Source organism: Leucoraja erinacea, chromosome 25, assembly GCF_028641065.1.
Source record: "Leucoraja erinacea ecotype New England chromosome 25, Leri_hhj_1, whole genome shotgun sequence".
Lineage (NCBI taxonomy): Eukaryota > Metazoa > Chordata > Chondrichthyes > Rajiformes > Rajidae > Leucoraja > Leucoraja erinaceus.
Genome location: NC_073401.1, coordinates 15,005,084 through 15,028,754, shown reverse-complemented (window position 1 = coordinate 15,028,754; position 23,671 = coordinate 15,005,084). Strand labels below are relative to the sequence as shown.

Genomic DNA, 23,671 nt, shown 5'->3' with positions numbered 1-23,671 from the left:
TCTGGAGAAGGGTCCAGACCCTAAATGTTTTCTGTCTCCATTCCCTCCACAGTTGCTGCTTGTCACGTTGAGTTCCTCCAGCATTTAGTGTTTTCTTGCTCAAGATTCCAGCATCTGCAGTTCCTTGTCATAGAGTCATAAAGTGTGATGATAGGCCCTTCAGCCCAACATGCCCACACTGACCAACATGCCCCTTCTACACTAGTGCCGAGTTTGGTCCATGTCTCTCTAAACCTAGCCTATCCATGTACCTGTCCAAATGTTTTAGAAAGTTGTGATGGAACCTGTCTCAATTACCTCCTCAGGCAGCTCGTTCCATACACCTACCACCCATTGTGTAAAAAAATTGCCCATCAGATTCTTATCATATCTTTCCCCTCTCACATAAACCCTATGTCCTCTGGTTCCTGATTCCCTGACTCTTGGTCAAAGATTCTGTACATTTACCCTATCTATTCCCCTCATGGAGTGTCTCAATTTTTTTTAATGCTGGTTTTGATGTGCAAATCTGGGTTTTGGAACAGTGATTCCAATCTACACTAAAATCTATAGGGTCCAATTCCTTTTCCGAATGAGCACGGCCTCATCTCATGGAGTCATCTTCCTTTACCGGTCTCACCTGCCCATCCTCTTGGGCGACAGCGATCCAGTATCAGACCCTGGATACAGAAGCTTGGCTCGCATCTACCAACTTTGTGATCTCTCGCTGTGACTTCCAGCAATGTTGAGGCTAGTTCATAATCTTTGTTCACCTCCTTGGAGTGATATCCATTTTGTCAATTGCTTGACATGTTCTTCTCAAACTATGATAAATCTTTGGAAATTAATACCCGGAGAATGAAAAATAACCAGAAAAAAATTTGCAGAGATGTTTACAGTGTTGCAGAAAAATATAAGTAGAAATGGCAGACATTAAAACGCATTATATGAACAAATAGCAAATTCAGCCCTGGTTTGTTTTAAATTAATTTGCACCAGGATGGACAAGAAATTGGATTTGACATCTTGTAGCTTTTCTTTTTTTTGCTTAATACTGCCTCGTTTTATCAGTATTATGTTGACAAAATAAGTACCTCAGACAATAATTTCTAATGCCAGATAACCAATGACATTGCCAAGGGAGAACAAAACTGAGTCTGACAAATATTGACAGTGCAGTCCCTTTGGGGAAACTCTTTCTCGCTGGCTGTCACTTATTAATGCCTCAGATTACTTACATACCCAAACATCGTCAAGTATGCCCCACAGTATAATGCCCCCCAGCACAGGGGGTCACAATTTTGTCTTTTTCGTTCAGGAAAACTCATTCAAAACCTTCAGCAAATAATTTATTTAAATGTCCTTTCTTGCTTCTCTGAGGAAAGAAGAACGGATTGCTGGGAATGTTCTACGTTCTATAGTTTAGTTTAGTTTGGAGATATAGATCCTTCGGCCCACCGAGTCCGCACCAACCAGTGATTCCCGTGCACTAGCACTATCCTACACACGACTTTAATCTTTACCAAAGCCAATTAACCTACAAAACCGTACGTCTTTGGAGTGTGGGAAGAAACAAGAGCACCCGGAGGGAACCCACGCGGTCACAGAGAGAAAATACAAATTCCGTACAGATAGCACCCATCGTCAGGATCTCTGACATTTCTACCGCTCCGCCACTGTGCCACCCCTATATGGAGGCAGAGGAGATTAGTTTAAATTGGCATCATGTTCGGCACATACATTTATGGTATTTAATAGAGTCATACAGCAAGGAAATAGGTCGTTCAACTCAACTGTCCCTGCTAACCAAGATGCCTCATCTAAGATGATCCCTTTTACTCACACCTGGCCCATATCCCTCTAAAACTTTCTTATTCATGTACCTGTCCAAATGACTTTTAAATGTTGTTATTGTACCTGCCTCAACTTCCTCTGGTAGTTCATTGTACAGACCCATCACCATCTGTGCTTCTCATTTCACACCACTCCATGTTATCTCCATATCTCACACTTTTTATCTTTTCATCTCCAGCCTTTTTCTAACCATCTGCCAATCCAAAACATGTATCTATCTATCACTTGCCAGGCTTTGTCCCAACACCTTCCTCCCCCCCACTCTACCAGCTTTCTCCCCACTATTACAATCAGTCTGAAAATGGGTGCCGATCAGAAGTGTCGCCTATCCATGTCCGCCAGAGATGCTGCCTGACCCGCTTAGTTACTCCAGCACTTTGTGTCTTTTTCTATTCATTACCCTCATGATTTTATACACCTCTATAAGATCACCCTTCAGTCTCCTGAGACTGCCCAGCTTCTCCCTATAGCTCAGGCCCTCAGGTTCTGACAACATCCACGTAAATCTACTCTGTACTGACGGCACGTATAAACATAGAAACATAGAAACATAGAAAATAGGTGCAGCAGTAGGCCATTTGGCCCTTTGAGCCTGCACTGCCATTCAATATGATCATGGCTGATCATCCAACTCAGTATCCTGTACCTGCCTTCTCTCCATACCCCCTGATCCCTTTAGCCACAAGGGCCATATATAACTCCCTCTTAAATATAGCCAATGAACTGGCCTCAACTACCTTCTGTGGCAGAGAATTCCAGAGATTCACCACTGTGTGAAAAATGTTTTTCTCATCTCGGTCCTAAAAGATTTCCCCCTTATCCTTAAACTGTGACCTCTTGTTCTGGACTTCCCCAACATCGGGAATAATCTTCCTGCATCTAGCCTGTCCAACCCCTTATGAATTTTGTAAGTTTCTATAAGATCCCCCCACAATCTTCTAAATTCTAGCGAGTACAAGCCGAGTCTATCCAGTCTTTCTTCATATGAAAGTCCTGACATCCCAGGAATCAGTCTGGTGAACCTTCTCTGTACTCCCTCTATGGCAAGAATGACTTTCGTCAGATTAGGAGACCAAAACTGTACGCAATACTCCAGGTGTGGTCTCACCAAGACCCTGTACAACTGCAGTAGAACCTCCCTGCTCATATACTCAAATCCTTTTGCTATGAATGCTAAAATACCATTCGCTTTGATATGGTCTGATTTGATAAGATATGATTACGTTGATCCATGCAGCCCTGGAATTCTGCACCAAGTAACAACCTCATTTTCCTGTTCTCGGTACATATGACAAATAAATACTCTTGACTTTCTTGACTTCACAACCTCAGAACATTTCTAAACGTTTTATACCAGTGAGTTATACCTGGGCATAATAAAAAACACAAGATGCTTGAGTAAATCAGTGCGTCATGTAGCATCTGTGGAGAACATGGATAGGTGACGTTTCGGGTCAGGACACTTCTCTAGACTGCAATAGGTGACTATTCGTGTCAGAACTCTTCTTCAGACTGCAGTAGGTGACCTTTCAGGTTTGGACTCTTCTTCAGATGGTAGTTGTGAATCTGTGGAATTCACTGCCACAGAAGGCAGTGGATGTTTTCAAGATGTTTAGCTTGTAGAACTAAAGGAATCAAGGGACATGGGGGAAAAAAAGCAGGAGCGGGGTGCTGATTTTAAATGATCGGCCATGATCATATTGAATGGCGGTGCTGACTTGAAGGGCCTAATGGCCTACTCCTGCACCTATTTTTCTATGTTTCTATTCTCCAGAGATACTGCATGACCTGCTGAGTAATCATAGCATTTTGTATCTGTTTTATAAACCGGCATCTGCAGTACCTTGTGTCTCCATTCCTGAGCGTGATATTGTTGGGGATGACAGCAGCTTGGTAACCACAGGAGGATCTCACACACAACAGTATGATTATAACCGGCTAATCTGCTTTAGTGATGCTAGTCAAGAGATAAATGATGACCTGGGCAGCTCTTTTTTATTTCCTTTAAACCCCTGTATCTCTCTCATACTGTATGGTTTACAACTTGCTAGCGAGTCCGACACATAAACCATTTCCTCCCAGCCCCTCTTGAAAATAATTCTTACTTTTGTTGCAAAATCATTGTACGTAGGCAGTAAAATTTATTCCCAACAGTCAGATGCAACAAAATAGGGTGTGGGAAAATATTCCTGAAATAAATCATGATTAGCAACACCATCAGTTTAAAGTAAACAATGATGGGTATGATATTCTTAAAATATATTATTCGGTGATAAAGTTTTAATGAAAAACGTCCTATTTGGTAAGTCTTTAATGTTATAATCTCTCACGCATTTCATACATAAAGTTAAACCAGCAAGAAATCTGGAAAGAAATCCCTTTTCACAGTGGAGCAGCTGGTAGAAGCGGCAGAGACCCAGGTTCAATTCTGACCTCGGGTGCTGTCTGTGTGGAGTTTAAACGTTTTCCCCTGTGACGGTATGGGTTTCTCCAGGTGCTCTGGTTTCCTCCCACATCCCAAAGACGTGCGGGTTTGTAGGTTAATTAGTCACTGTAAATTGCCCCCTAGTGTGTAGGAGTGGGAGAGAAAGTGGGGTAACATAGAACTGATGCGAACAGGTCGGTGTGGACTAGATGGGCCGAGGGGCCTGTTTCCATGCTGTGCCTCTTTCAGGGGGGCTACGCATTGGAACCGTTTGATAGCATTCCATTTTACCCGTCCCTCTTGAATCTTCAAGCAAGGCCCAGGAGGGAGAGAAATGTGCAGACTTTCAAACGCAGAAACAAGCCTTTCTTTTATACCTTACCCTTAATCATGTGCACTTCCTCCAAAACAGGAGGAACAATAGTGGCCAGAGACTAAAGAAAATCCAAAGAAAAGATCTGCCAGCGATATATTCTTTCCTTTGTGCTTGTTTGTCTTTAGCTGTTAAATTAATTGCCAGAAGTGGTAGTTTGGGCTTCCCACGCATTCTGCCTGCGCTGCTGGAGTGGCAATCTATTCGTAATTAAGGTTTAAAACAAATTCTGCCACATGCTAATGGATATTGGCAATATAATCAGAGACAAATTGTAAGATTCAAACAAGCAGGAGAAAAGGATTAGCTGAATTAATAACATGCATTAGTTATTTGTATCGATTCTCGTAAACTTTAGATTAGAGATAAAGCGCAGAAACAGGCCCTTCAGCCCATCGGGTCCGTGCCGTGCCGATCAGCTATCCCCATACACTAGCACTATCCTACGCACTAGGGACAATATACAATTTTTCATAAGCTAATTAAACTACAAACCTGTATGTCTTTGGAGTGTGGGTGGAAACTGGAATACCTGGAGAAAACCCACAGGTAGATCACAGGTAGAACATACAAACTCCGTACAGACAGCACCCATAGTCAGGATTGAACCCGGGTCTCTGGCACTGTAAGACAGCAGCTCTACGACTGCGTCACTGTGCCACTCCAACAAGTCCATTGGAATACAAAATCTGTGGCATGTATTTCTGATACGTGCAAGATTTCTGGTAGTGTTTAGTCTTTGCTCGTATTCTCTTGCCTCAAAATTTATCTCCAGCTAATAGCTTGAGAGGAATGGTGTACTTTTGCTTTGATCATCAATTAAATGAGCTGCACTTAAGGCACAGGTCAGATTGCTAAAGTAAATAGATATAGATCTGCTAAAGAAGTATGCATTTCTTGGCAATCATCAATTGTAACTCATTTTTATAACACCTTGTTTTCTCCAGGTATTTCTCATCAGTAAAAGAAAAGAAACAGCATTAGAAATTGTTACTTGAGTCTGAAGAAGGGACCTAACCCAAAACCTCGCCTGCCCCTTCCCTCCACAGATGCTGCCTAACCCACCGAGTTCCTCCAGTATTTTTACTCCGGCTTGAACTTAGTTTTTTTAGTTTTAGAGATACAGCATGGAAACAGGCCCTTCGGCCCGCCGAGTCCACGCCGACCAGCGTTCACCCATTCATACCAGTTCTATGCTATCCCACTTTCTCATCCACTCCCTGCACATAGTGGCAATTTACAGAGGCCAATTTTTGGGACGTGGGAGGAAACCGGAGCACCCGGAGAAAACCCATGTGCAAACTCCGTACAGGATGCACCCACAGTCAGGATCGAACCCGGGTCTCTGGCGCTGTGAGGTAGCTACACCCAAACTCGTTTGCACCAATCCCAGTTTACAGGTTACTCACCTCTTAAATGAGCTGCAATGTACTCCCTGTTTAGAGAAATCTTCCCTATGACATCGTCGTGCCTGCAAATTTGAAATAGAGAAACAGTTCAGCGGAAGTCAGATTTTAAAAACGGGTATCCCATTTCAGTGCGTGGGCTGGGTTCCCGCTGTTTGGTTTATTATTGTCACGTGTACTGAGATACGGTGAAAAGCTTTGCTCCGCGTGGTTTCTAATTAAATCAGATAATACATGTACAAAATCGAGCCACACACAAATAAAACATATATGTTGTAGAGAAAACAGAAAAACGCCAGAGTGCAGAATACAATTTTCAGCATCATAGCATTACAGTTCCAGAGAAAAAGCCGCAATGAGGTTGGTTGCAGGATCTAGCTACATGTCATCCCCTCACATATCGAGAATTTAACTCTTCCTGAAAAATACAGAGTCTGATTTCATTGCCCCGTGAGGGAAAAGAGTTCCAAAGACTCAGAACCCTTTAAGGAAAATAAAATTACCGCACCATTGATTCCTTATATATAGGCAGCGACCACACGATCGAGCTTTTTCTAATCAGAGAATAAATCTTCTCCATCCTGTCTCGACCCCCGAGAACCTTACAAGTTTCAGTCAGGTTGGTTCCCTTCCTCCTTTCTAAACTCCAGCAGATACAAGCCAGCCTGCACAACCAGCCAATCTGCCCGTTGCAGTCATTACTCTGGTAAAGCTTTTAAAAAAACGTTTATAGAGATGCAGCATGGAAACAGGCGCAGCGGTCCATCACGTGGGCGGCACAGTGGCGCAGCAGTAGAGTTGCTGCCATTCCAGCTCCAGGTGTGTACAGGTGATGTCTGTACAAAGTTTGTGTGTTCTCCCTGTGACCACGTGGGTTTTCTCCGGGTGCTCAGGTTTCCTCCCATACTACAAAGTTGCACAGGTTTGTAGGTTAATTGGCCCTAGTGTGTAGATTTTTCAGATTCAGATTCAGATTATTGTCATTGTGCAGTGTACAGTACAGAGACAACAAAATTCAGTTAGCATCTCCCTAGAAGAGCGACATAGAATATGAGCAATAAATAAATATATTTACGTGCATACAGTCATATTATATGACATATTACAGTCATTGTAGATATACAATGCTAGTGCACGGGGAGATCGCTGGTCGGTGTGGACTCGGTGGGCCGAAGGTCCTATTTCCATGCTGTTATTCTAAAGTCTAAAGTTTAAAGAGTCCACACACATCATTGATGTCAGTAATCAATCAGGAAGGGGGTGCGGAGGAGATGTACTGTATGAAGATGTATGAAGGTATCAGCTGGTTGCTAGTAATCTTACACTCCAGTTGGGTTGGAGTGGGCATTTGTTATAACTAATGCATTCTCTAGGGTCTCATTGGGATCCATCTGGTACAGTACAAATCTCTGTATTGGTACAAGTGCTTGCATTTGTTCCGCTATTTCTGCCCGAGCTGGATCGATATAAAGCGCAAACTCTCCCCTCTTTTGAAAAGCCAGTGTTGCCTGCTACACTTACATTGAGCTTTCTTGAAATGGTTCCGCTGAGGTCAGAGGGAACTAAGCTGAGAAATAAATTAATTGGCATCGCTGACGGCGTGTGAAAATATAAGCCCTCTGTGCACTGTGACAGCCCGCCTTCCCTAAGGACCGCTCCGATCCCCGTCTCATGGGCCAGAAGCTGCCTACGACCAGCACCACAAACAGCGCCTGGCAGCCGGAAAGCCAGACTGAGCCGAGGCCACAGTCGGAGAACAGTTGCGTCCAATTAGTGGTTGTTGGATCAACTCACCTGCACCTCGTCAGCCCTGCTCCTTGTTAACCCAAGAGGGCCAGCAGCAGGAAGGGGGAGGGAGGAAGTGGAAGAGAGGGGAAGACTGAGCTGCCGGGACAAGCCCAAGAGCGCCAGCACCTCCTCTTTGAAAGCAAGACTGAGCTGCCGGGGACAAACCCGAGATCGGCAGTGCCTCCTAACGGATGACGAGGCACTGCGCCCCCATGTGGTCATGGACCTTCTTGTCACTACTGTCCTTCACTATAAACAAACCATATCACGTGAGCTCACCCTACCCCAAGTGTGTATTTAGTTAGTATTGACTCAGCACCATCCCCAACTAAAGTTTCACCTCTCTACAAAACCAGCTCTCTTAATAATTGAATGCAACAGTTTATAAATAACTAGCATTCAGACTTTGCTTCCATGACATTTTACCAGTTACAAATTAACTTAGCAACTGTGTTGCTATGGGGATAATTAAACAGTTAGCTATTTCTTACTTTTTCTTTCATGTTGCACGTAAGTAAAATCTACATGGAAGTATAATCATTTATATAATTACATGCACCTTGTACTGTGGGTGTAACAAGGTGCTGGGCGAACTCAGGGAGTCATGCAGCATCTGTGGAGGGAATGGACTCAGTCTGAAGAAGGGTCCCGACCCAACACATCCATTCTCTCCACAAATGCTGCCTGACCCGCTGAGACCCTCCAGCCTCCTCTTCCTCTCTCTCGTTGTATTTCCCTTAACAAACTGGGTTAAAGACTGTCGGCAAGGATTTCGTGATTTGTAAGCATGTCAAATATTATGGGGAGAAGTGGGTTGAGAGAGAAAAATAGACCAGCCATGATGGAATGGCAGAGTAGACTCAATGGGCCGGATGGTCCAATTCTGCTCCTGTGCTTTGTGGTAAATTCTGGCAGACCTGTGGTAAAAAGGTCAGTGTTTCACTCGCACGAATGTCAGTGTTTGGAATAACGTGCTTGTGTAAGCAAACCAGTAAGTCTCTGACATGGTAACAAATCCACCTGTCGGGATGCTTAGCCTCCAGCACACACACACTGAGCCCTCAGTTCCAAAGGCAGGTTAAACCTGCTGCTGTATCCATGGCCACATTTATTTGAATGGAGAATTCACGTCCACAAGAGGGGAAGCCCAAACAATTGCATTTTTTAAATTATTTATGTTTCCAGGCATTTACTTCTAATGTGCCTTAAGTGTTTGGGCTTTTAGTTTTAGTTTTAGAGATACAGCACGGAAGCAGGAGCTCACTGAGTCCACGCCAACCATCGACCATCCATTCACACTAGTTCTATGTTGTCCGACTTTCTCATCCATTTCCTACACGCTAGGGGCAATGTACAGATGGCCAATTTACCTACAAACTTTTGAGATGTGGGAGGAAACTGGAGCACCTGGAGAAAAGTCACATGGTTACAAGGTGATGGTTATCTTTTCATTATATCAAAACAATGCTCACGAGGAATGTATAATCCCATGTGAAAGGTATGCGGGGGAATTCTTTTTTTTACACAGAGGGTGCTGTGTGCCTGGAATGTGCTGCCAGGGATAGTGGTGGAGGCAGATATGAACATGGCATCTAAGAGACTTTTGGATCAACACATGGATAAGCAGGGAATAGAGGAATCATGTTGTGATTTCAAGACCAACTCTCTCTGCCTGCACATGATTCTTATCCCTCCATTCCACACTTATCCATGTGGGATATGCAGGGAATAGAAACATGGAGAATGGGTGCAGGAGTAGGACATTCAGCCCTTCGAGCCCGCACCGCTATTCAATATGATCATGGCTGATCATCCAATTCAGTATCCTGTACCTGCCTTCTCTCCATACCCCCTGATACCTTTAGCCACAAGGGCCAGATATAAATCCCTTTTAAATATAGCCAATGAACTGGCCTCAACTACCTTCTGTGGCAGAGATTCACTCTCTGTGTGAAAAATGTTTTTCTCATCTCGGTCCTAAAAGATTTCTCCCTTATCCTTAAGCTGTGACCCCTTGTTCTGGACTTCCCCAACATCGGGAACAATCTTCCTGCATCTAGCCTGTCCAACCCCTTAAGAATTTTGTAAGTTTCTATAAGAAAAAGGGAATGGAGGGATATTGTGGGCCAAAGGGCCTGTTCCTGTGCTGCACTGTTTTACGTTCCATTGAGCATAGGCCGGTATAAAAGGGAACCAGTGTCTGACCATCTGCACCCTCAAGGTCAGCTGCAGGAGGCTTCCCTCTGGCACAAAGGTGGCCGGGTGAGACAAGGAACATCGGTATGTTGAACGATCCATGGCTCGCCAGGATCAGGTGCTGCTCCATAAAACCTAGCGCATGGAAATGGCACCAAATCTGACAACTCGAAAATGAATTTCACCGTGTTTTTGCACATGTAACAATTATTAAAGCATTATTGATCTACTGATCTATAATCTCTCATCTCGGTTCTAGGTTCAATGATCAAAGGGCCCGTTTTCTTGATGTAGCTCTAAAATTTGAGATCAGAAACCCGGGCCTTGTTTTTCTCTCTCCGCAGATGCTGGCAGTCCTGCCAAACATTTCCAGCATTATCTTTTTTTTCAGAATTTCAGCATCTGCAGTATTTTCCTTTTGTCTAATAATCCAAAATAAACCTGCTTGAAAAATGTTTGATGGTGTTCTGAAACGATTGCAAGCTCCCAAAGGCTTTTGCCTGCCTGAATTAATGGTATACCGCAGTGACAGCAAGATTTAGTGACAGACAACGGATTTTTGAAGTTAGAACCAATCACCCAGCTGGTAGGTCACAGACTACATTCACCAGGGTGAAAAGAATAGACATAACTCAGATGCAAGGAAATGCAGATGCTGGGTTACAAAAACAGACACAAAGTGTTGGAGTAACTCAGCGGGTCAGACAGTATCTCTGAAGAAGGTCTCGACCCGTAACGTCACTTATTCCTTTGCTCTAGAGATGCTGCCTGACCCCCTGAGGTACACCAGCATTTGTCCCATTTATTTTGGGCATAATTCACTTTTTGTTTAAAATGTTCCTGACCTTAGACTTCAACCAGATTTAGACACTGACTCACTGCTGAACCTTGCAATCGTCACACAAACCTGAATCTCAAAACTTAATCGGACTTTAATTGGACTTTACTGGACTTTATCTTGCAATAAATGTTAATCCTTTTTACCATGTATCTGTACACTGTGAACAGCTCGATTGTAATAATGTACAGTCTTTCTGCTAGCTGGTTAGCATGCAGCTAGAGCTTGTCACAGGTTTGTAGGTTAATTGGCTTCTGTAAATTGTCTCTAGTGTGTAGGCTAGAACTAGGTGATCATTGGTCGGTGCAGACACGTTGAGCGAAGGGTATGTTTCCAAGCTGTATCTCTAAACTAAACTAAATATGTCGGAAGGAACTGCAATTGCTGATTTACACCAAAGATCGACACAAAATGCTGGAGTAACTCAGCCAGTCAGATAGCATCTCTGGAGAAAAAGAAAAGGTGATATTTTGGGTCGAAACTCAAATCGGGTATCTGAGGAAGGTTCTCGCACCAAAACGTCGCCTATTCCTTGGCTCTAGAGATGCTGCCTGACCCGTTGTCACTCCAGCATTTTGTGTCTATGTAAATTAAACTAAGACCCTTCTTTCCCTTCCCCCCCGTTATTTAAATTTAAAATAGGGGACCAAAAATGCACACAATACTCCAGGTGTGGTCTCACTAGGGCCTTATACAACTGAAGACGGACCTCTTTGCTCCTACACTCAACTCCTCTTGTTATAAAGGCCAACATGCCATTCGCTTTCATCACTGCCTGCTGTACCCTCATGTTTACTTTCATTGACTGATGAACAAGGACCCCCAGATCCCATTGTACATCCCCTTTTCCCAACTTGACACCATTTACATAGTAATCTGCCTTCCTGTTTTTGCTACCAAAGTGGATAACCTCACATTTATCCACATTAAATTGCACCTGGCATGCATCCGCCCACTCACCCATCCTGTCCAAGTCACTCTGCATTCTCATAGCATCCTCTTCACAGTTCACACTGCCACCCAGCTTTGTGTCATCTGCAAACTTGCGAATGTTACTTTGAATCCCTTCATCTAAATCATTGATGTATATTGTAAATAGCTGCGGTCCCAGCACCGAGCCTTGCGGTACCCCACTAGTCACTGCCTGCCATTCTGAAAGGGACCCGTTAATCCCTACTCTTGTCTTGTCTGCCAACCAATTTTCTATCCATGTCAGCACGCTACCCCCAATACCATGTGCCCTAATTTTGCCCACTAATCTCCTCTGTGGGACCTTAGCAAATGTTTTCTGAAAGACCAGGTACACTACATCCACTGGTTCTCCCTTGTCCATTTTCCTAGTTACATTCTCAAAAAATTCCAGAAGATTAGTCAAGCATGATTTCCCCTTCGTAAATCTGAGCTGACTAGGACCGATCCTGTTACTGCTATCCAAATGTGCCGCTATTTCATCTTTTATAATTGACTCTAGCATCTTCCCCACCACTGATGTCAGGCTAAACTGGTCTATAATTCCCCGTTTTCTCTCTCCCACCTTTCTTAAAAAGTGGGATAACATTAGCTACCCTCCAATCCACAGGAACTGATCCTGAATCTAGAGAACATTGGGAAATTATCACCAATGCATCCACGATTTCTAGAGCCACTTCCCTAAGTAGCTTTGGATGCAGACCATCAGGCCCTGGGGATTTATCAGCATTCAGTCCCATCAGTCTACCCAACACCATTTCCTGCCTAATGTAGATTTCCTTCCGTTCCTCCGTCACCCCAGATCCTCTGGCTACTAGTATATCAGGAAGATTATTTGTGTCCTCCTGAGTGAAGACGGATCCAAAGTACCTGTTCAACTCATCTGCCATTTCCTTATTCAGAGAGATAACAGCTTCAAGTTCCTTCAGCATTTTGATTATTTTAATCAAAAATTACAATATATCTCCTGAAATTGCACTGAAAAAACAAAGAGAAATGTCTCTCTAAAATCCTTAGGAATCATCAGTGTTCTTCTCAAGAGTTAGTTCGAGAACAATTAGAAATTGAGAAACAGTAGGGCCTTTATTGTAAAGTCTTGAAGACTTGCCAATAGTTGAAGGCTGACTTACCCAATTGTGTCTTCGTCCATGACATAAAACGAGAGGTTGTGAAAGCCCATGGGCAGGTGGAGAGTATATTCTTCACCCCAGAATGGATTCAGGTCCCTCCATACTGTTGCAGTTCTAAATATGAGAAGAGTAGAAATCAGAATGGTGCAAACCTATGGACTGCTGTCAGAGACAACTCATCCTCTCCTTTTCTTTCTGCTTGACTCAACTAACATCTCCCCCATCATTAAATCAGGCCACAGTGCTAAAATTAGATCTGGCGTACAAAGGTAATCTTATCTGAGCCTTGGACATATGACTGAGGACCAGAGGTAGCAATCATTGAACAGGTCACTGAATGAAAACCTTATTTATAGTTTAATTTAGTTTAGAGATACAGCATGGAAACAGGCCCTTCGGCCCACCGGGTCCGCGCCGACCAGCACATTAACACTATTCCTCCCCATCACGTTTCTAAATGTATGTCCTCTTGCTCTGGTTAGCTCTGACCCTATGATGCTGTAACTGCCCAAACACATCTACTTAAAACCTATATTGAAAGTGTACAATTTATTTGTGGTGATACAACTACAGATGCTGGGATCTTGAGCAAAAAAAAACCCCACAAAAGGCTGGAGGAACTCGGTGGGTCAGGCAGCATCTGCGGTGGGAATGGACATACAACACTTTTATGTCAGGGCCCTTCTTCAGACCTATGCAGTACGGGTGTGAAAGAGGGCTTTTAGATGGGGTTTTTGGTGGAATGGTCCCAAATTTCTGTATCTTCAAATATTCTCAGTTGAGACCAAACAGGTCATTTTTATCGTAATGACATCAGATTATAAAAAAGTGTAGCGTTTGAATACTTTTGCTGGGAATATGATTGCAGCTGCAAATACCGCTCGAGAGAAATTAATGTTATGAATTAGTTAATGGGTGAAAATTGTAAACACATTGAGAGTGCATGGAGCATGATGTAAAACAGCACATTCATTAAATCTGCTAACAGATGATGCACACCTTGAACAAAGCGAGTAACAGATGGACTCTGAATATTCGAAGGGCGGAGAATATCTCATTACGGACCTTCTATGATTAAAGTGGCAACATCACATTCCGGGACCATTAGAAGTCTGACAGACAGGCAACCTGAAGATTAGAGGGGGGGGGGGGGGGAGTGGGGTGCAGATGAGGGGCACCAGAATGCTGTCTGGATTCAAGGGTATTAGCGCACTACCCTCCTGTACTTTCAGTCTGAAGAAGGGTCCCGCCTTAAAACGCCACCCATCCTTTTTCTCCAGAGATGCTTCTAACCCTCTGAGTTACTCCTGCACTTTATGTCTATCTTCACCTTCAAAAAGGGACATCTTCTACACATGATCATTGTATCATTTAGAAATTAATCAGCTTCTTTACCCCCATGCAATCACACCCAAAAGATGCAAAAAAAAAATGCTGGGTTACAAGAGTAACTAAGCAGGTCAGGCAGCATCTCTCAGTTGGGCCCCTTCTTCAGACTATTGATTACAGACCATTTCAATATTTGCAAATGGAAAAGCATCAACAAGTAACAAAAAAATTGCAGTTATTGCAAAGCTGAAATACTTAGGATATGAGGCAATGCGTAATGTAGGGGCATTGACCCAAAATATTAATCAATCAATCAATCAATCAATCAATCAACCTTTATTGTCATCTTGCAAGCAACAGTTGTACAGTGCAAAATGAAAAGACGTTTCCCAGGGAATAGCGGAGCATCGCACATGAAATTTAAAACATTTCACACATAATAACACTAAAAACAATCCAGTCCCTGATGGAACAGTATAAATAGTTAAAAGCAGGTAAAAACACAACGTTAAAATACAATAAACCAATCATAAAAATGTCCGGGGCAGCTGATTTGAGTGGCCAGTGCCAGTTATTAAAGTGTCCGTGCCAGCCGCAGAATCAAATGACTGTGAGTACAGAGTGACTGTTTAGCAGCCTCACAGCCTGTGGTAGGAAGCTGTTTAGCAGTTTTGTAGTCCGGGCTTTGATGCTTCGATATCTCTTGCCTGATGGCAGGAGATCCAGGTGTATGTGGAGGCGGTTCAGTTTGTCCTTAGCAATTCTCTGAGCTTTTTTCAGACAGCGGCTCTGGAACAGTTCTTGTACCGAGGGTAGGGAGACGCCAATGATCCTCTCTGCTCCCCTCACTACCCTCTGCAGAGCCTTCCTGTCCGAGCAGTTGCAGTTGGAGTACCACGTATTTATGCAGTACGTGAGTACAGACTCCACCGTGCCCCTGTAGATCCACTACCCTGTAGAAAGTCCTGAGGATGTTGGTGGGGAGTGAGGCCTGTTTTAGTTTCCTCAGGAAGTGTAGTCGCTGATGGGCCCGTTTGACGGTGCCAGTGGTTTTCCTGGACCTGGTGAGGCTGTCTGTAATCTGCACACCGAGGAATTTTATGCTCTCCACTCTCTCCACTGCAGTGCCACTGATGTTGAGGGGTGTATGCTTTGGCTGCGTCCTCCTGAAGTCGACAACCATCTCCTTCGTTTTGTTGACATTTCTGTTTCTATCTCCATGGACTTCCCCCAAACTGCTCTGTATTCCCAGCATACTCTTTATTGCACAGTGGTGCAGTTGGTAGAGCTGCTGCCTCACAGCGCAAGAGACTCAGTTCGATCCACACCTCGTTGCTGTCTGTGCAGAGTTTGCACATTCACCATGTGACCACGTGGGTTTCCTCTGGGTGCTCGGTCTCCTCTTTGGGGGGGGGGGTTGTAGGTTAATTGAACTCTGTAAAGTTGCCCCTAGTGTGCAGAGAATGGATGTGAAATTGGGATTACATAAAACTAGTGGGAATGGGTGATCGATGGACAGCATGGACTCGGTGGGCAGAAAGGCCTGCTATTCACTTTTCCCTGATATTCCTCTATAACTTTCCTACCATGTACCTGTCCAATGCTCTTATAGTACATGTCTCAACTACAGTAATTCCCCTGGCAGCTTGTTCCATATACCCACCACCCTCTGTGTGAAAAAGCTGCCCCTCAGATTGTGAAATGGCATATCTCCACATTCAGGGGCAGTTTCTTCCCAGCTGTTAACAGGCAACTGAAAGGCCGGTTTCACTGCGGCGACCTAATTCGCAAGTTTAGAAGAGTTTGCCCTCGACTCATACTCGCAGCATGGTCGACACGAGGTCCTAGGAGGTCTTTGTAACTCTCCTTCATGCTCGTGAGTAGTCCCCGTGTACTCGAGGCCCCAGCTAGGTCACGGCGTTTTTTTCAATACCCGCGGGTAAAAGAAGGTCGCCATGTTTCATCGCTGACGGTCGATCCAGCCGAGGTTTTTCAGGCGAATGCCCTCGAGCTTGAAGGTCAAAGACAGTCGCTGAAAAGTCACCTTAGTGGACAGGCCCTTGAACCATTCTATCACCAACTAGGGAGCGGTCCTGACTTCCTATCTACCTCATTGGCAACCTTCGAACTATTTTTAATCTGACTTTATTGGGCTTTATCTTGCACTAAACGTTATTCCCTTTATTTTGTAACTGCACACTGTGAGCGGCTTAATGGTAATCATGTATAGTCTTTCTGCTGACAGGATAGCACGCAACAAAAAATGTTTTCACTCGGTACATGTGTCAATAAACTAAACTAAACCAAATCTTTTCCCTCACACCTTAGACCTATGTCCTCCAGTTTTTGATTCCACAACCCTGGATAAAACAGTAAGTATTTTCAGCAAACTCTCTTTCTACGTACTATTCCAACATATATATAATTAAAAGAGCATTAAAATGGAGTACAGAATCATGTTTTACTGCTTAGCAAGAAATGATCTCATCATGTCTCGCTTTATATGAACACATTACTCCTTGTACGTATGTCTAAAGTTAACGTCACCTTCAGCGTCTGGCTGAGTGTAATGTAACGAGAATTGCACCGTGACTCTGTGAATATACAAACTCAATGTGTATGGAAGGTGTGACGGCCCATCCTCCCTCAGGACCGCTCCGGCAGACGGGAGGAGCACCACAAACAGCGCCCGGCTGCCGGAAAACTCCGGAACCCCGGACTGAGCCGTGGCCACAGTCAGAGGAGAAACAGCTGCGTCCAATTAGTGGCTATTGGATCAACTCACCTGCACCTCGTCAGCCCTGCTCCTGGTGGTGGTGGTGGATGGAGGCAGATACAATAGTGGCATTTATGAGACTTTTGGATAGGCACATGGATATGCAGGGAATGGAGGAATATGTGCAAGCAGATAAGAGTTGATTTTGGCCTCATGTTCAGCACTGACATTGTGGGCTGAAGGGCCTGTACCAGTACTGTACTGCCCTATGTTCAAATGCCCTTACACTTATGCCACAAGTTTAATAAATTTGCATTGTGAATAAACGCCGACTTTATGGATGGGTTATAAATAAAAAAAGATGACTTCACACACTTCCATTCAATGGTGTTGACATAAATGTTCGAAGGAAATAACCTCAAATTATCAGGTTGTGAAGACTGTCATTTTTCAGTCTTTTTATGTGTAGATTGGAAACATTAAATATATTGGCCTTAAAAGCTAATGGCATCTGAGTGACACTCGTGTTATTAATGTGAAAATCAACCAGTAACAAGCTGTGAGGATTTGCCAATGAATTGTGCATCACCACAGAGCTGGCAGAGGTGTACTCCACAATTAACTTTACAAATAAAATCACCTCCCGCTTAATCTCTGCGAGTTCATTGTAACCGCTGAATTTGGACATTGATTTCCCATTCAACTTAAAAACCGGGAGATTGACTGATTGTGGAAACAGGTCCTTCGGCCCACTGAATCCACACTGGCTATCGATAGCCTGGTCACACTAGTTCTGTTAACCCACTTAATACTTAACTTTTATCCCTGTTGCCAGCCGGGCAACCTTGGCAGCTTTTTAGATGGCCAAATGACAGTTTAGGTGGTCATTTAAGACGGCTTGCATGACGCGTGCTCGGACAAAGTGCGCAGTTACCAGTCGGAATTATGCTCAATGAAACATTCACATATTATTTCTGCTTCAAATAAAGTCACAAACTAACATATTCACCAATCAAGACATGATATATACGACAATGACATGCAACAAAATTATAATACGGTATCTCAACTCTTTTTACACATTGCAATGAATGCAATTTTTATTATTTCTTTCCACTTCCAAACAAAAATATGGTTGGATTATTCAGCGTATGATCAACCTGTGTCAATAAATCCTGGAACTTGATAACATATATGCTTAACCATGCACACTACAGATTGACGCAAGCATGTTTTCTGTGAAGGACTGAAAATTACCATGACATGGCCATAGCATAGGTTGTTATTGCTATTGGTACAGAAACACTCTCGCTTCTCACATAATTTATCCACAACAAAATATACAGGTTGCAAGAAATTTTCTAAAGGCATTTTATGATAATAGCTGTTAAAACTGATTATACCTATCTGACAGGTTAAACATTACACTAACTAGCAAGAGATGGCCAAAGGACATAAATGCAGCAAATGTTATTTTGGTAATATATTTAAAGGTGTAAAGACGCCACATAACCAGACATTCAGATTAGATGTATGTGGCAATGAAGATACCCAGTTTGTAAGCAACAATTTTTTTTTAAATTGTTGATAAACGCTGTTTCCATCATTCTCACTTCAGAATTAACGTTAAAATTTCAACTGAAATATCTCCCGATCAAATTTGTGATGTATATGACTGACTGTAGAAGTAAACCTTGATAAATCCAACGTATAGTTGCGAATGTTGCTCATTAAATAACTAAGGTACTGATACTTCATATATAGAGCATTGATTTACCGTTAAAATGAATTCTGTAATAACGTGTCAGTGACAATCAAACACTGCGGTTTCAATGTTTCACGTGTTCACAATTTAATTAATCCATCTTTATGGATTAAAACAAATAATAACATTGGGAATTAAAACATATTTGATTGCATTCCGTTTTCAAAAATGGTCAATGTTAGCTCTGAAGACATTTCCAGCACAATAGGGTCGGGGGGGGGGGGGGGGGGGGGGGTGTATGAATCAGTGCAGGATGGATAGATGTGGTGGGGGGGGAGGGGAGGGGAGGGGGGTGGGGCTTGAGAAGGCAATCGGTGCAGATTGGATGGATTGAGGAAGGGGAATTAGTGCGTGTTGGTTGAGTAGGTAAAATTGTGAGGGGAGAGAGCGCGCAGTGGGGGGGGATCTGTGCAGGATGGATGGGGGGGGAGCAGTGCAGGATGAAAGGGCAGAGCAGTGCAGGATGGATGGGAAGGGGGGTCAGTACAGGATGAATTGGGGGAGCAGTGTAGGATTGATGGGGAGTGACGGGAGAATCAATGCGAGGTGTTTAGGGAGATCAGTGCAGGATGAATTGATGGAGGGGAGAGTAGATGAGGAAGGGAGGGGATAATGGGAGCGTACAAGAGAGAGAGAGGGGAAGGGGCAGAGGAGGTGGGAAGGAAGGCCAGCGCTCCTCGGACAACACCTGTCAGGCACGGAAATAGCCATCAAAATATGGAGGGGACCACGGACAGAATATCTTAGTGGCCACGCGCCTGTAGGTATCTTGTACGTTCCCTCTTTGACCGCGTGGGTTTCCTCCAGGTGCTCCGGTTTCATCCCATGCTCCAAAGGCATACAGGTTTGTAGCATAATTGGCTTCGGTAAATAAAATTGTAAATGGTCCCTAGTGTGTAAGATAGCGCTAGTGTACGGGGTGATCACTGATCAGCATGGACCCGGCGAGTCAAAGGAAATGTTTCCACACTGTATATCTAAACTAAAACTAAACTATTCTCTTCAAAACATAAATATTATCAGTAGAAAGTGTGGTCTCAAAAACAGACCCGGTAGGAAAAAAATTAGCTCCCGCAACCCTCTCCCCAACAGCATGTTGACATTTTAGTTCACATCCAAGGTTGCAGCCCTCCCCATGTGAGGGACATCCCCATCATATCCTCAGAACATAAAAATGATCATTAAAAAGCAGGGCAGAATTCTGTCAATTTATTCCTTTGTGTTTTTCACATGATCTCTACAAGATCTTGCTCCAAAGTCCAATGTCAGGAGGCAAAGCATGCACAAATGATGAAACACAAAGAGCAAAGAAAAAGTAAAGAAAAGCAAAGAAATCACTATTCTAGTTACCAGTTTTAAGAACCCTGAAAAGAGTAACTTGTTTCGCTTCAATTGTAAACGCACCCTATGCCAGAAACAGTGGTCTCCACCTAAACTGCATGCATCCATTCAATTAGAAGAATAAGAGCATATATTGACAAAATTGCTGGAGAAACTCAGCGGGTGCGGCAGCATCTGTGGAGCGAAGGAAATAGGCAACGTTTCAGGCCGAAACCTCTTCAGGCTCGGCGAAACTTCTTCACCCGCTGAGTTTCTCCAGCAATTTTGTCTACCTTCGATTTTCCAGCATCTGCAGTTCCTTCTTGAACAAGAGCATATATATATTGGTGCAATGCTTCTATCAACATCATCTGCGAGATTAGTTGTGGTTGACATACACCTCAAAACAATTTTTTTCAAAAAAACATAATTAAACACTTATCTCAGTTTACCCCAATACTTAATACCACTACAGGTATCAAAAACATTGTGCATTACCTACTAATCTTGCTTACACTATTTACAACTTCAAATGGAAACATTCTGTCTAAAGACATTTTTTTCAAAAGGTTCAATGATTCGATGATACTTTACTATTGTTTCAAAAGTGGCACAGCTGGTAGAGCTGATGATGATGCAAGGGGCAATTTCGCCAAATTCAGGAGATTAATGGCACATACTTTAACAAACTCACAAACTCAAAATTGCACAAGACGTGACGGTAACAAAGTCAATGAATTAATCCACTTCCTTCTCAAATGGCCTGTGGCACATCATCCTTGCAACAAGTCTTTAGCAATGGCACGTTGCCTTTTAGTTTAATTTAGTTTTAAAGAAACAGCACAGAAACAGGCCCTTCGGCCCATCAAGTCCATGCCGACCAGTGATCGCCGTACACTAGCACTATCCAACATACTAGGGACAATTTACAATTAACCCACAAACCTGCACGTCTTTGGAGTGTGGATGGAAACCGAAGCCCCTGGGGTAAACCCACGCGGTCACGGGGAGAACATAAACAAACTCCGTAGACGGCACTCTCATGGAACCCGGGTCTCTGGCGCTGTAAAGCCGAAACTCTACTGCTGTGCCACCGTGCCGCCCCGTGTGATAAGTATTAAAAATGTATATTCATGCGTTAAGAGAGAGTCAATGCAAATTCTGCAGGAAACAGTGGACAATCAGAAAAGTAAAACAAGCCACCCTCACAATCAATGCAAACTAAAACAACTTTGAATGATACAGTACAGAAAAAGGCCCTTCAACCCACTCTGTCTGTGCCGAACATGAAGGCAAGATAAACCAATCTCCTCCGCCTGCACGTGATTCATATCCCTCCATTCCCAGCATAACCACGTGCCCATCTAAAAACATCTTAAACCGCGCTATCATATCTGCCTCCACCACAACCCCGTGGCAGCACATTCCAGGCACCCACCACCCAATATGTTAAAAAAAACTTACCCTGCACATCTCCTTTCAACTTTGCCCCTTTCACCTTAAAGCTACGCCCATTAGTGTTTGACATTTCCACCCTGGGGGAAAAGGTTCTGACTGTCTACCCTGTCTGTACCATAAGTGTGAGAGTGGATACAGAGGAAGAAATACATATTTTCACTGTCTGTTTTCTGTTTGTGTATCATAATTTTTCAGCTCTGATGATAACTATGCACCGAAAATATAGTCTCCAGCTGCCGATAACTTGCTATGCTACAAGACTTTTGATTTGATTTCTGTTTGTCGAATTTTTTATCTGTTCACAGAATGTGGACCTGACTGGCAATGTTGGAATTTGTTGTCAGTCCTTTGTTGCGTCTGCATTGTGGAGATAGTTAAGAGGCAACCACATTTAAGAGGTGTTTGGATAGGCACACTGATATGCAGGGAATGGAAGAATATAGGTCATGTACAGGCAGACAGGAGTTGGTCTTAGCATCATGTTTGACAGTCATTGTGAGCTAAAATGTGTTCCTGTGCTGTATGTTCTACAGTTATACACACAGTGCTGAAGTAATTCAACAGGTCAGGAAGCATCTCTGGAGACAAAGGATGGCTAATGTTTCGGATTGAGACCCTTCTTTGGACTCAAGACGTCTGAAAAATGGTCCCAATCCGAAACGTCACCCATCCTTTATCTCCAGAGATGCTGTCTGACCTGAGTTACTCCAGCACTTATTGTTTTAGTTTGTACACCAGCATCTGCAGTTCCTTGCGTCTCCTCTTTCATCCATCCTAATATTGTCTCACGAAGGTTAGCATCAGATTTTGTTTGATGACTGTACTGTGAGGCATCAATAAACAATATACTCTGTAAATGGCACTATAGAAATACAGGCTGCTGATGATCTGCAGATTTAGTTTAGCTTAGAGATACAGTGCAGAAACAGGCCCTTCGGCCGACCGAATCCGCGCCAACCAGTTATTCCCATGCACTGCACTATCCTACATGCTAGGGATCATTTACAATTTTTTTTTTAACTGAAGCCAAATTAACCCGCAAACCTGTACGTCTTTGGAGTGTGGGAGGAAACCGGAGCACCCAGGAAAAACCCACGCTGTCACAGAGAGAACGTACAAACTCTATAGAGGCAGCACCCTTAGTCAGGATCAAATCCGGGTCTCTGGCACCGTAAGATAGCTACTCTACCGCTGCCCCAATTAACTGTGAAAATTAACTGTTTCTGAATAGACAGTGGAGAGATGAAGGTGTTTTGCATTCTACGTGGTGTATGTGGAGGCGTTTATACTATTTGTAAATATCTGAATTTTTGGACCCATGGACTAAGAGATTGTTCATATGCAGTTAAGAACGTAACATCTAGCAGCAGGAGTAGGTCATTTACTCGAGCTTACTCCAACATTCATCAAACTTATAGCTGATCTTCCAGGAAACATATAGATCTGCTTGGTATGTTCAATACTTAATTTGATATAAGGTCAACTGTTACTCATTATATCTATGAAGCATAGAATAGTACAGCACAGAAACAGATCCTTCAGCTCACAATGTCCAAGCCAAACATCATGCCAAGCTAAACAAATCTCCTCTGCGTACACATGGTCCATATCCCTCCATTCCCTTCATATCTACATGCCTAGGTAAAAGCCTCTTAAACCCGACTATTGTATCTGCCTCCACCACTATACATGGCACATAATTCGGAAAACAAATTTGAGATATTCAGCCTGCAGATCTAAAAGTCATTTAAAAATAAATCTTTAAGATGCACACATTGTAAATTTGTGGTTCAGTGGTGCAGTGGTAGAGATGATCCCGACTACAGGTGATGTCTGCGCGGAGTTTGTACGTTCGCCCTGTGGCCGCATGGGTTTACTCCGGATGCTCCCGTTTCATCCCACATTCCAAAGATGTGCTGCTCGTATGTTGATCGGTTTCCGTAAAATTGGCCCAAGAGTGTAGGACAGAACTAGTGTAAGGGATATCATTGGTCGGTGAGGACATGGTGGGCCAAAGGGCCTGTTTCCATCCTCTATCTGTAAACTAAACTAAAACTTCAAAGTCATTCAATATTTTAAAGGGTGCAGACGGGTGGAGGAAAATATCTAACTTTCCTATCACCAA

The 23,671-nt window shown here is 43.4% G+C and overlaps 2 protein-coding genes across 2 annotated transcripts in view; one reads left to right on the top strand and one right to left on the bottom strand.

The window, feature by feature from the left end:
- Window positions 1-23,671, top strand: part of pes (pescadillo) — a 276,479-nt gene that overhangs the window by 52,419 nt on the left and 200,389 nt on the right. The window lies entirely within an intron of this gene.
- LOC129709443 (rasGAP-activating-like protein 1) overlaps window positions 1-23,671 on the bottom strand; it is a 125,773-nt gene that overhangs the window by 96,876 nt on the left and 5,226 nt on the right. The window contains exons 3-4 of the mRNA XM_055655845.1: window positions 12,959-13,072; window positions 6,041-6,102 (exon numbers count right to left, since the gene is read on the bottom strand). Of these exons, the coding sequence (XP_055511820.1) occupies window positions 6,041-6,102; window positions 12,959-13,072 (176 nt within the window). The remainder of the gene's footprint in view (window positions 1-6,040; window positions 6,103-12,958; window positions 13,073-23,671) is intronic.